The 13,137-nt window shown below is 48.4% G+C and overlaps 1 protein-coding gene across 12 annotated transcripts in view; it reads right to left on the reverse strand.

Annotated features, from left to right (window-relative positions):
- FHOD3 (formin homology 2 domain containing 3) overlaps positions 1-13,137 on the reverse strand; it is a 522,587-nt gene that overhangs the window by 48,036 nt on the left and 461,414 nt on the right. For 11 of the 12 annotated variants that reach the window (XM_019986698.2, XM_019986697.2, XM_070778524.1 and 8 more), the window contains one exon: positions 7,997-8,155. The exons of the other annotated variant lie outside the window; for it this stretch is intronic. In XM_019986698.2, the coding sequence (XP_019842257.2) occupies positions 7,997-8,155 (159 nt within the window). The remainder of the gene's footprint in view (positions 1-7,996; positions 8,156-13,137) is intronic. 12 annotated transcript variants of the gene reach the window in all.

Here is a 13,137-nt window from a genome sequence, read left to right on the forward strand (position 1 = left end):
CAGAAGACCTAGGTTCAATCCCTGGGTCAGGAAGATTTCCCTGGAGAAGGAAATAGCTACCTACTCCAGTATTATTACCTGGAAAATCTCAGGGACAGAGGAGCTGGGTGGACTAGAGTCACTGGGGGTGCAAAGAGTCGGACATGACTAAGAGACTAAGCACTAAGACTCAATAGATCTGGACTCCCCTAAAGTCAATTTTCAGCTCAGTTCAATTCATTTGCTCAGTCATGTCCAACTCTTTGCGACCCTATGGACTGCAGCACACCAGGCCTCCCTGTCCATCACCAAAACCTGGAGTTTACCCAAACTCATGTCCATCGAGTCGGTGATGCCATCCAACCATCTCATCCTCTGTTGGCCCCTTCTCCTCCCGCCTTCAATCTTTCCCAGCATCAGGGGCTTTTCCAATGAGTCAGTTCTTCGCATCAGGTGGCCAAAGTTTTGGAGTTTCAGCTTCAGCATCAGTCCTTCCAATGAATATTAAGGGCTGATTTCCTCTAGGATGTACTGGTTGGATTGCCTTGCTGTCCAAGGGACTCGCAAGAGTCTTCTCCAACACCACAGTTCAAAAGCATCATGTGTTTGGCACTCAGGCAATGGCACCCCCCTCCAGTACTCTTGCCTGGAAAATTCCATGGACGGAGGAGCCTGGTAGGCTGCAGTCCATGGGATCACTGAGAGTCGGACAAGACTGAGTGACTTCACTTACACTTTTCACTTTCATGCATTGGAGAAGGAAATGGCAACCCACTCCAGTGTTCTTGCCTGGAGAATCCCAGGGTCGGCGGAGCCTGGTGGGCTGCCGCCTATGGCGCACAGAGTTGGACATGACTGAAGTGACTTAAGCAGCAGCAGCAGCTTTCTTTATAGTCCAACTCTCATATCTATACATGACCACTGGAAAAACCATAGCCTTGACTAGACAGACCTTTGTTGGCAAAGTAATGTCTCTGCTTTTGAATATGCTGTCTAGGTTGGTCATAACTTTTCTTCCAAGGAGCAAGCGTCTTTTAATTTCATGGCTGCAGTCACCATCTGCAATGATTTTGGAGCCCAAGAAAATAAAGCCTCTCACTGTTTCCATTGTTTCCACATCTATTTGCTATGAAGTGATGGGACCAGACGTCATGATCTTTTGAGCTTTAAGCCAACTTTTTCACTCTCTTTCACTTTCTTTAAGAGGCTCTTCTTTACTTTCTGCCATAAGGGTGGTGTCATCTGCATATCTGAGGTTATTGATATTTCTCCTGGCAATCTTGATTCCAGCGTGTGCTTCATCCAGCCCAGCATTTCTCATGATGTACTCTGCATATAAGTTAAATAAGCAGGGTGACAATATACAACCTTGATGTACTCCTTTGCCAATTTGGAACCAGTCTGTTGTTCCATGTCTAACGTGCTTCCTGAACTGCATACAGATTTGTCAGGAGCCAGGTCAGGTGGTGTGGTATTCCTATCTCCTTCAGAATTTTCCACAGTTCATTGTGATCCACACAAAGTCAATTTTACTCCATATTAATTCAAAAAATTAAAAACAACAAGAGACCAGACACTTGACATCATAATCAGCAAAGGTGCAGGTATTTACACAGTCATGCCTTAGGATGTATCTAGGTGGAAGAGTAGTTGTCCTGGGCTCATGAATGTTATCAGAGAGGGCGGCCTCAGGAGGTTATCAGAAGCCAGTGACACCAAACTGTACTGAAGACGTGTTTGGGGTGGGGTCAGAGTGAGGTCACAGGTGGTGAGCTCTAGATACTTCTTTTTCCAACATCCTCTCTATCATGCCCCAAACACAGATTAAGTGGTGGAATGGAGCACTGGGGAGATGCTCAGCCCATTGCCGACCCACAGGCTGATGCTATTGATCCCACCTGCCGACACAGATGACACTTCAAAAAGACCAAAACAATCCAAGCAGATGCCGCTTATTTCAAAACATCCAGCATTTAAACTAGTTTTCAAAAGGGAAACTCAATGAAGAATTTGTATTTTAATTTTATTAATGTTCAAATTGTTTTAAGCATGTACAAGGATTCCAAAACACAAAGCTGTCAACACTTTCCCCTTCTTCAGAAGGCATTTTCATGTGATGAGTTTTGTTGCCTCTTTCCTTTGGGAAAGTAATCAAACACTCTTACTTTTGTTTTTCACTTCTCTGACTAATTTAAACCATTTGTTCACTGTTGAAGATTTATGAGGTTGCCATCTGCCAGTTAATTTTACTTTTTGTTTTTTTTACACATCACTGACAATAAAAATAGTCATAAGACAGGGGACAGCAGGTCAAAGCTACCTTGTACAAGGTGACGCTCCCATTTTTCCATGAGCAGATCATAACAGAATGAGCATACCTTTAATCTGCTCTTTACCATGTCAGTAGATTTACTGATGACCCTGTGATGATCATCTGGTTTCACAAGGAGAAAAACATCAAACAAGACCATGACATAATAATCTCAGTGGTTTTTTGCTTTCTCCCAGACAGTGTTTCTCTAGCACTGCTTTAAGTATGCTTGCTTCTGTATCGGAAAATCTTATTTCAGAGGAAAATGCCTAAGTCTTATTTTTTATGGACCCAAATATTCTGGGGTTTGGCCATCTCATTCACCTGCAGATGAGACCATAATAAGTAATCATCATGCCTTGTGAATTCTGAACAGAACCCTGGCTATGACTCTGGATAAGTATCTAAAAGCAAAAAGTTGGAGCTGTTATGGCCGAGGCTGGATGGTTTGCAACCTGCCATCCCATGAGATAATGGCTTTCCTTCATGCACAGAGTCTCACAGAGAATTAAAAAAAAAAAAAACTTCTCAAGGTTAAAGGTTAACTTCTCAAGGTTCTCTTTCGATGGTATCTTCTTTCATTCTTGTGACAACTTGGTGAGGCAGGTAAGGCAGAATAATGCAGCAAATTTGAAGATGAAGATGTGGTGCCTGAAGTCAAGCTGGATCAACTGAGGCAGAGCTGGAGACCCACTCAGGGGCTCCTCCTACTTTTCAGCACCACCTCCACGTTCATGGCACTTCCACAAACTACCAGTGTGGCTAAGGTGCCCAACTGTCAGGACATTCTGGTTCCTGGGCCTGCAGACCCCACTGACTGGCTCCTGCACTCAGGTTCAACTGTGTGTTCCTGGACCCACAGACAGGGTTCCCCAACACAAACTGCTTGAAAAGATGCTGCAGTTTTGTACAGGCAGCCAAAGGGAATATCTGTTTCTAGGATGCCTGGCAGTCAAGCAGTGTCAACTTAAATGTCGTTTGGGACCATTCAATTGTGTTAACCCTCTGAGTAGACACAAATGCTACAAAAATGAGAAAAGCAAGGAAGAACAAGAAAACCCTCTTTCAGTTCAGTCGATGAGTCTTGTCTGACTCTTTGTGACCCCCTGGACTGCAGCACACCAGGCTTCCATGTCCATCACCAACTCCTGAAGCTTACTCAAACTCATGCCCATTGAGTCAGTGATGCCATCTAACCATCTCGTCCTCTGTCATCCCCTTCTCCTTCCACCTTCAATCTTTCCCAGCATCAGGGGCTCTTCAAATGAGTCAGTTCTTCACATCAGGTGGCCAAAGTATTGGAGCTTTAGCTTCAGCATCAGTCCTTCCAATGAATATTCAGGACTGATTTCCTTTAGGATGGATCTCCTTGTAATCCAAGGAACTCTCAAGAGTCTTCTCCAACACCACAATTCAAAAGCGTCAATTCGTCGGCACTCATCTTTCTTTATGGTCCAACTCACACATCCATACGTGACTACTGGAAAAACCACAGCTTTGACTAGATGGACCTTTGTCGGCAAAGTATGATGCCTCACGGACATTTTACATGGGAAAATATCGTTAATGCAACTTAGGGATGGGCCCCAATCATATTCTAAAATTTAACACTCTTATGAACAACAACTTTCTTAATGAAGTTAGTCAATTACTCCTGTGGGTTTTCATGATGAGTCAGATACACAACATGGAGTTGCCAAGGAGGATGTCAGTGAATACATCCTAATCACGTCTGGGGACACAGAGGTTTCATACAACTCCATTAGGCCATGGTGCCATGCTGCAGAGCAGATGGTTTAGCAAAAGGCCCTTGGGTGTAAGCTGGAAATCATTAGTGAAGATCTGTAAGGACGTGACTTCCATCTCTTCTCAGCCCTGATGTAACTTCTGAACAACAAGGCTAGACAGTAAGCTCTGGGAGACTGACTCTGCACAGGATGGACACCCTCTCTGCCCCCGAGGGCCCCTAGGTCGGTGGTCACAGGCAGCAGGTAACAACTGGGAGGGCCTGGGTTACGGGTTCCCCACGAGGACTGGTTTCTGCTGGACTCTTATCAGCTACAACCGACAAGCATTGAAAATACACACTCTCTCTGCATTCACTCAGGCAGCTTCAGAGAAGCGGTTCTCAGTCAGGGTGATTCTGTCCCCATGGTATGTTGACACAGTCTAGGGGACATTCTTGGTTGTCACCACTGGGGCAGTGCTACGGGCATCGTGTGGACAGAGGTCAGGGATCTGCGAACACCCTACAAAGCACAGGGCAGCTCCCACAATAAAGAACTGTCCAGCACAGAATGGCAACAGAGCCACAACCGAGAAACCGTGTTCCAGTGAAAAGTGTGACCAAAATGTGTAACTCCATGTTAATGACTATATATGATCTATCAAAAAGCAGAGATATTACTTTGCCAACAAAGGTCCGTCTAGCCAAAGCTATGGTTTTTCCAGTAGTCATGTATGGATGTGAGAGCTAGACTATAAAGAAAGATGAGAGCCAAAGATGCTTTTGAACTGTGGTGTTGGAGAAGACTTTTGAGAGTCCCTTGAACAGCAAGGAGATCCAACCAGTCCATCCTAATAGAAATCAGTCCTGAATATTCATTGGAAGGACTGATGCTGAAGCTGAAACTCCAAAACTTTGGCCACCTGATGTGAAGAACTGACTCATTTGAAAAGACCCTGATGCTGGGAAAGATTGAAGGCAGGAGGAGAAGGGGATGACAGAGGATGAGGTGGCTGGATGACATCACTGACTCCATGGACATGAGTTTGAGTAAACTCTGGGAGTTGGTGATGGACAGGGAGACCTGGTGTGCTGCAGTCCATAGAGTCGCAAAGAGTTGGACATGACTGAACGACTGAACTGAACTGAAATGATGATCTACCAAGGCCTCACGACACAGCAAACTCTCAGGAAGGGTTAGGCAGTGTGTTCTGAGGCCATATCTGTTTACTGTACATCATATCCGACACCAGCTACTCCTGGAGGAAAAGTGTAGGCAGCACTGTGATGCAGATTGCAATGGCCCATGTGTCTTCTCACTCCCCTTTCGGATTTCCTCTTGTTCTTTTCCATGGGTGAGTCCAGACCCAGAGAGCCCATCTGGGCCAGCCACCCCCAGAGCTGGCCCGCGGATTGCACTTCAGACTCAGGCTCTAGAAACCACATTTCAGTTCGACCTCTTACTGGCTTGTGAGCTTGGACACAGACAAACTTTGGGATACACCCTCTTCAACTTTAAGATGAGGATCATAGCAGTGCACCTCGTAAGGTTCTGATGAGCCTCTGTGAGCAGCCCCTACTCGGTGTCTGGCCCGGAGGAGGAAACCCGTGAAAGTCTAGTTTATTAATGTGCTGCTGCTCCTCTATTTGTCATCATTACTTTCCTATCATCATTCCTTCCTGGCGCAAAAAGGTGCTCAGCTGGAAACCAGTCAGAAAAGGAAAAAGTCATCTGATTCATTCTAAAGTCTGAGTAACCTATTGTATCTGAAACTTCCCCTACCCAGGGAGATTGACATTTTGGGACAGAACAAAGGCAAAACCAAAGGAATCTGTCTCTTTTGATGGACTTTCAAGTTCTCATGGCAAGAAGGGGAAATATTTTTAAAAGGGGAAGTTGTCATTTTTTCCTTCAATCAAGCTGCCTCTGGCTGCATTTGAAGCCTCTCTATGTATGAATCTGAAGCTTCTGCACTCCTTCAGAGATCCTGTGAAGTAAACAGGATGGCCAATCACGCACTAGCACCTACACGTCGTCTGCTTGTGTGAGAGACACTTTGCACTTGGTGTGAGCCGACTGGCAGCCCCCACCTGCCTGCAGGACACAAACGCCCTTCCCCCTTGTTGCTCTGGGGGCCCCAGGGTGAAGCTGCCCCGTACTGAGGCCAGGCCTGCCCCCTCCTTTCCCACTGTCTGGCAGCTGCCTCAGTCTCCCCCTCGGTATTTGCCTGCGGTCTCCTTTGGGCCCCCTCCCCCGTCTGCCACGTGCCCTCACTCCCTGCCTGTGCTGACCTGCTGTGCTGCCTGGCCTGACTCCAGGGCTCGGGCCCCACTCTCCAGCCAGTGGCCAGTGCACGTTCCTCGTCACACCTGCTCCTGGCACAGGCCATGTGGGTGCTTCTCAAGGCAGAGCTGCTAAGGCCTTGTGCTGGTTTCCCAGGTTTGCTATAACCAAGCATCGCAAACTGGGGGGCTTCAAACCAGGGGAATGTGTTCCCTCACAGCCTGAGAGACTAGAAGTCTAACATCATGGTGTCCGCAGGGCGATGCTCTTTCTGAAGACTCAAGGGGAGGATCTTTCCTCTCCTCTTCCTCGCTTCTAGAAGATGCAGGCACTTCTCGGTGTCCCTTGTCTTGTAAGCACATCCCTCCAGCTTCTGCCTCCATCATCCCACAGTGGTCCCCTCTGGGTGTTCTCTGTTCACATGGCCTTCTCCTCGCTGTGTCTGTGTCCAAACTTCTCTCTTCTTAGAAGGCTATCAGCCAGTGGAGCAGGGCTCACCCTAATCCAGGATGACCTTATCTTAGCTTGATCAAGCCTGCAAAGACCCAACTTCCAAATAAGGTCACATTCCAAGGTTCTGGGTAGCATGGACCTTGAAGTCTGTACTCAATCTAGTACAAACCTCTAGGAACACTGCTTCTGCTGCGGAGGCCTCTGCTTTCCAAAGTACACGGCATGCCTGCCCACCTGGGTTCAGGCACCACTTTGCCCCACGCCCCCATTGCCCCCTCCCACACTCAGGCCTGGGGGTGCGTCTGGCACAGCCCCCCAGCCCTTCCTCACTTCTGTCTCTCCTGCTGAAGCCCCTCTGCTCACTGTAGCCAGCCTTCACTGGCTTTCTTCATTCCTGAGTCTTTCAAATGAGACTGGGTATGCAGGAACCTCCAGTACGGAGATGTTTTCAAGGAATCCAAGGCTCCTTGCCAACAGGAGGCGGCGCTGGCTGCCACCAATGTCACGAAGCAGTGTCCTGAGATTCCCCACTCTACCCAGTGGGTCCCCAGGCCGGTCACGCCCCTGGAGGCATCTGTGGGCCAAGCCATTGGCTCCACTCACTCTTTCTCTATTATTAGAAGAGGAGATTGAACTTCCCACAAACGGGCACCAGCCCACAGTGGAGGGTGCTGGACCCTGGCAGAGCAGGGGGGCTGCGGCTCCAGCTGGGGTGCCCATCAGTCACGCAGTCACAGCCAGGACAGCCAACCTCTCTCCACTTGTGCCACCAAGACCAACAGATGCTGCAGACCCAGTTGGCTTGGGATCCCCAGCTGAGCAAATCAAACCCGTCTCTACACACCACAACGGGCGCCAAGAGAGAAACAGAGCCATTTACACAGAGGTGAGCATGCACAGACAAGCCTACTTTTAAGACTGTTCATGAAACATATTTGGTTTGAAATGATGTGAAAGAAGGCATTCCAGTGCCCCATGGAGGCTGTCAAGTTCTTCTTCTGCATTGAGGCAGGCAGAGTGTGGTCAGAAGGAAGTTAATGAATGAACCTGATCTTCCCAATAAGCAAAGTGGGGTTTCTTCCCACTGCCCCCCTCCTGAAGTTAAAAAAATGATGTGAGAATTATAACACTATTCAGAGTCTGACTGAGACAAAAAAGTGGCAAGCCACCCTGTGGAGAAAGAAAGTCACATTGGACAGTAATGCAACAGAACATAAATAACACTCTGTCGAGCTCCTCTTACCTCAATCCCTTCTTTGTTTAAGGCATATTCATCAAAATTCAAAATGGCTATCTTAATCGTTCTTGGAGGGGGCAGGACCGTCAGGCCAATATTAATAGCATTGCTCCTCTTGGAGTCCAGGACAATGATCTCCTGCTTTTTTCCATCTGCAGCCGTTTTCTTGTGATAAAATAAGGAGAATCCAAGATTAATGCCTCATCTTCAGTCCTCTATTAAAAGCAAACTCACGACTTTAATATTTAGAGATGAAAACAAATGGCCCCAGTTCAGCTCAGGGAGGGACTGGCTACCGCTCAGCACGGCGGAGATCAGGGATTAGCCCCGAGAAGCCGCCAAGAAGGGGGCAGCCATGGAACTTCTCGAGTCAGACACATTACAAAATAAAATTGATTTTCCTTCAATTGGGAAAAATGTGATATTTTGCAAGGAGAAAAAAAAAAAGAAAGAAACACTCTGTTTTTTTCCATAGAAGCAGTGGAAACAGGATTCAGACCTTTCAGAGTTCCCTTCCTGTGGGCTGCGAGGTGTTGGAATGTGCCTTGGTTGGCCCTGGGGCATGTGGTGCATGCCCAGAGATGGAGAAAGCTGGTCCACACGCCAAGGAGACGGGAGCCTGGGGGAACCCGGCATTGCTGGCGGGTCTGCCCTCTGCATCTCCGGGGCTCCTCTTGACATTCTGCCCTGACACCTGAGCACTCTCCTGCCACATTCATTCATCTGGATGCAGCCCACTGAGCGGGTGAAGAGGAGTAAGGGATGAACTGGCAAAGAGGCCAAGGAGGGGCACCATGCTCTCTGCTGTCCCGGGCATCCTCGGAGCAGCCCCTATTGCTAGCCTGGGGCTGGCACACAGCCAGAAGCTAGGAAGGGTGTAAGGTGCTGAGCCAGTTCTCACCTCTGCCCAGAGCTTATGATGACAAGGTCCCCAACTTTCCCCTTCCACTCTCAGGAAATCAAAGGCAGGTAGAAATGGGGACAGGTGGAAGGAGGCCAGTCAGCAAGCTTCCTGTGTTGTGCAGCCTCCCTTGGGGCCACAAGGCCTGGAGGTTGATGATTCTGATTCATGAAACAAGCCCAGGGTGATGAGGATGGGTGAGACCATGCAGCATGCTGAGGGTGAGCTCACTGCATGAGGGGCCCAGCTTCGGGGGAATAACTCACCTGGTGATGGAGGGGGTGAGGGTCTGGAGAAGCTGCCACACGAGCTGGACCCTAAAGACTGTCTAGGACTAGCCTGGGGCGGGGAGACGGTGAGGAGAGAAGGGCCTTTGAATAGTTCCAGGGAACTGCCCAGGATGAAGCTGGAGGTTGCCAGGGCCATATCAGGGGACTCCATGAGTCAGCTGCTCAGAACCCCTCTGCAGGCAGGTCCTAGCCAAGCAGCCAACGCCAGTCAGCCTCCCGCACTGAGGCCTCAGCCTCTCCTTTGAAGAAGGGAACCAGGCTGGGCCTGGTACAGCTGAGTGGCTGCTGTGGCACTAGAGGCTGGGAGCTGGCAAGGAGAAACTGGCTACAGCCCCTTAAGTCCTACTGAGCCCTTCCAAACTCAATTGCTAATGTTCTATTTTAGGTCCTTAAATGTGCATTTGGGAATAAATTACAATTTCTTCATGAAGAGAATAACTGAAAGCATCCCAGCCATTTGGGCGCCTGGTGGCCCGGAGGAACAACTCCTGCGGGCGTGCCACCGGCTTGGAACTGTGGGCTCCCAGGACACGCAGCATAAATGCACCCCTACCCTGCAGGGCAAGCTTGTCTTCTATACGTTTAAGCCAAGAAGCTTATCAGGAGCTCCTGAAATGTAGCTGAAATCTACTTTAAAATATTGTTTGGGGGTTTCCCTGGTGGTCTGGTGGTTAAGAGCCCACCTGCCAATGCAGGAGACACGGGTTCGACCCCTGGTCCAGGAAGATCTCACATGCCGCGGAGCAACTAAGCCTGTGAGCCACAGCTACTAAGCCCGTGCTCCAGAGTCTGCAAGTCACAACTACTGGAGCCTGTGCGCCTAGGGATTGTGCTCCACAACAAGAGAAGTCACAGCAAAGAGAAGCCCACACACTGCAACTAGACAGTGGCCTCCACTCACAGCAACCAGAGAAAAGCCTGGGCAGCAACAAAGACCCAGCACAGCCAAAACTAAATGAATACAAATAAAATTATTTAAAAATATATTACTTTGTTGGAATGCTAAGAAGGCCTGAGAAAAGGCTTGACAACATGCTGAAGAAGGGAATGAAGAGGGATGTGATGACCTGTGTGCCCACCTTGGGGCAGCGGGGTGCCCACTCCTCCAGGCACTCCAGGCACTGCAGGGGGCCTGCCCAACATAGAGTCCCTCTTCCCTGCTCACCAACAGGGCCTGGATTTCTTTCAAGCTGGTAATATGTTAGGGAAATCAATCACCTCCCTGGACCCTTTGCAGCTGAGGCTGGCAGTTTGGGTTTCTGTTTTCCTGATTCAAAAGGGCTGGACCCGTGAGCCATGCCTTTTTCCCTTTCTCCATCTTCCTGCCTACAATGTAGACATGAGGCCTGGAGCGGCAGCATCTCGTGAGCATAAGGAATGAGGCCTCATGGATGGCGACATGGAAGACAGAAGCCTGGGACCTGGCGTGTGAGAGGCACTGACCCAGCGCCAGGCTCCAGCACAGGAGGCACTGACAGAAAGGCAAGGACTCCCCGTGAATCATTAGCCCCTGGACCCCCATCCATAGAGTCACTGGGAACCTGCAGAGATGCCTGAGAAGGCCGAGCCCCACTGCTGCCTTTGTGCAAATGAGAGCAAGATGCCCCCCCTGAGGGAGACAAAGCCCCATGGCAAATTCTTGAGAGAGACGGACTATTCAGATTTCAGCCTGCCCCCCTCAGCCAGGGTCCACCTACAGCAAGCACTCAGGACAGAGCCGGGGGTGGCTCTGAGCCTGACATGTCCTTTTCCTCATTCTCAGCAGAACTCAGTTCACATCAATGGACACCCTCTGCTCTCATAAATCGAGAAGAAGCCAGCCTCTGGGCATCCTGAGATAATGGGGAAGCTGTTTCTACAGACGACATGTTTTCAGAGCACGTCCACCCACTTCGAGAAGGAAGGAATAAGAGTTACTCATATCTGAGGCTGAATTATTAACTCTCTGGATTTTATCCAAGAGGTATTTTAAATGCTCTTCTTCATAACTGAAACAGAGTCTGCTGGATGCACTGACCCCTCAAGTGCCTTGGCAGCCACTCTGCCCGAAATGAGGGTGGGTCACGTGGGCTTGCCCAACTGTCTCCTCCCCTCACAACAACCCACAGCGGCATCTGCAAGAACAAGCCAAAGTGCTCTGTGCCCGGGAGCACATGCTGGTGTCCAGGGATTCCATTATCAATTCTGATGCCTTTCAATCCTCCAAGCTCCAGATCAACAAGAGTGACCTTCACTATGTCCTTCACCTGGCCCTGCGTCTGAGTGGCTGTCGGCCATCCTCTCCCACAAAGTCTCTCGTGTCCTGTCCTTCACTCCCCCCACCTCCATCCCAAGCCCGACCCTTGGAGCCAGCCTCCCAGGGCAGCCACCATGGGCTTCCTGCTTCCAGCCTCTTCTCACTCCCAACCCATCCATCTTAATTCTTGCCAAGAGTCTTTCTCAGAGACTTGTTTCCTTATTGCACTTCTTTGATCAGAGAGTCTGTGACTGTCCGTTGTTTGAAATGAGAAAAATGGGAAATTGGTCAATGATGAAAAGAGGAGATAAAGCAGATAAGACAGAGTTCCTTGTGAAGGAGGTTAAGAAATGTTAAACGATATTCCAAAGGCTTCTGGAAAGGAGGGATGCAGCAAGGTGGAACAGGGTTGGGAGGATGACAGGAGGTGATACATCTAGGCAGGAGATCAAAAAGTTGATTTGTATTTTACACGAGATCAGACACAAAACAACGCACAAACAAGGAAACAAAACCTCCAGACCAGACTTCCCCGGTGGCTCAGTGGTAAAGAATCCACCTGCCAATGCAGGAGACATGGGTTTAATCCCTGATCCAGGAAGATCCCACACGCCTCAGAGCAACTAAGCCATGAGCCACAACTACTGAGCCCATGCCCTAGAGCCTGGGAGCTGCAACCAGTAAAGCCTGCTCTCCCTAGAGCCATGCTCCTCGACAAGAGAAGCCACCACAGTGAGAAGCCCAGGCCCCACAACCAGAGACAAGCCTGCACAGCACAAAAACCCAGCAGAGCCAAAAATAAATAAATGATTACAAAGAAAACTCAAAACCTCTGGAAATATCAATACAGGCCCTACTTGGAGGAAGTGACAAAATTTTATTGAGAGTAATAAAAGAAGATGTGGGTAAATGAGAAACATCATGTTCCTGAATAGGAAGTCTCAGTGTTAAAAGGATGTTCATTATCTTGCCTCATAAAATTTATACACAAATAACATATTTATTATATATGCCGGTAAAGAACCACCTGTAATGCAGGAGACCTGGGTTCGATCCCTGGGTTGGGAGATCCCCTGGAGGAGGGCATGGCAACCCATTCCAGTATTCTGGCCTGGAGAATCCCCATAAACAGAGGAGCTCACAGGCTATAGTCCATGAGGTCGCAAAGAGTTGGACATGACTAAGCGACTAAGCACAACACACAACATATATTTAAAATGATTCTAATCAAATTCCAAGAAGATGTTTTTGGAATTTTAAAATATTCTAAAGTTACTATGAACGAGTATATGTGTAAAAAGATCCATAAGTGGAAATAATACAATATCTATCCAAACAGCCATAAAAACTTACTATAAAACTGATATAATTAATGTGTGGCACTGGCACTCAACAGCTATACTGATAATACAGAATAGAATAATAGAACAGAGAAAGCTGTCTATACAATGATCCAGGGCATTCCAACAAGGCAGCAAGACCGTGAGTCACAATCCATTATGAAAGCCTGATTCTAATATGGAACCAAAGTAACTTCAAGCAAAAACAACCAGTATGGTAGGTTAACATCACAGTAGACTGGATTGACTGAGATCTTTCTTCTTAAAAAAAAAAAAAAGCCAGCAGAAAGCAAGAACACAGGGTTGCATGGGAATGGCCAAGGGTCATCATGGTGGGGTTATGCCACACCTCATGAGACCCCTTTGCTGATTTTGGAGTC

Source organism: Bos indicus, chromosome 24 (genome assembly GCF_029378745.1).
Source record: "Bos indicus isolate NIAB-ARS_2022 breed Sahiwal x Tharparkar chromosome 24, NIAB-ARS_B.indTharparkar_mat_pri_1.0, whole genome shotgun sequence".
NCBI classification, from domain to species: Eukaryota; Metazoa; Chordata; class Mammalia; order Artiodactyla; family Bovidae; genus Bos; species Bos indicus.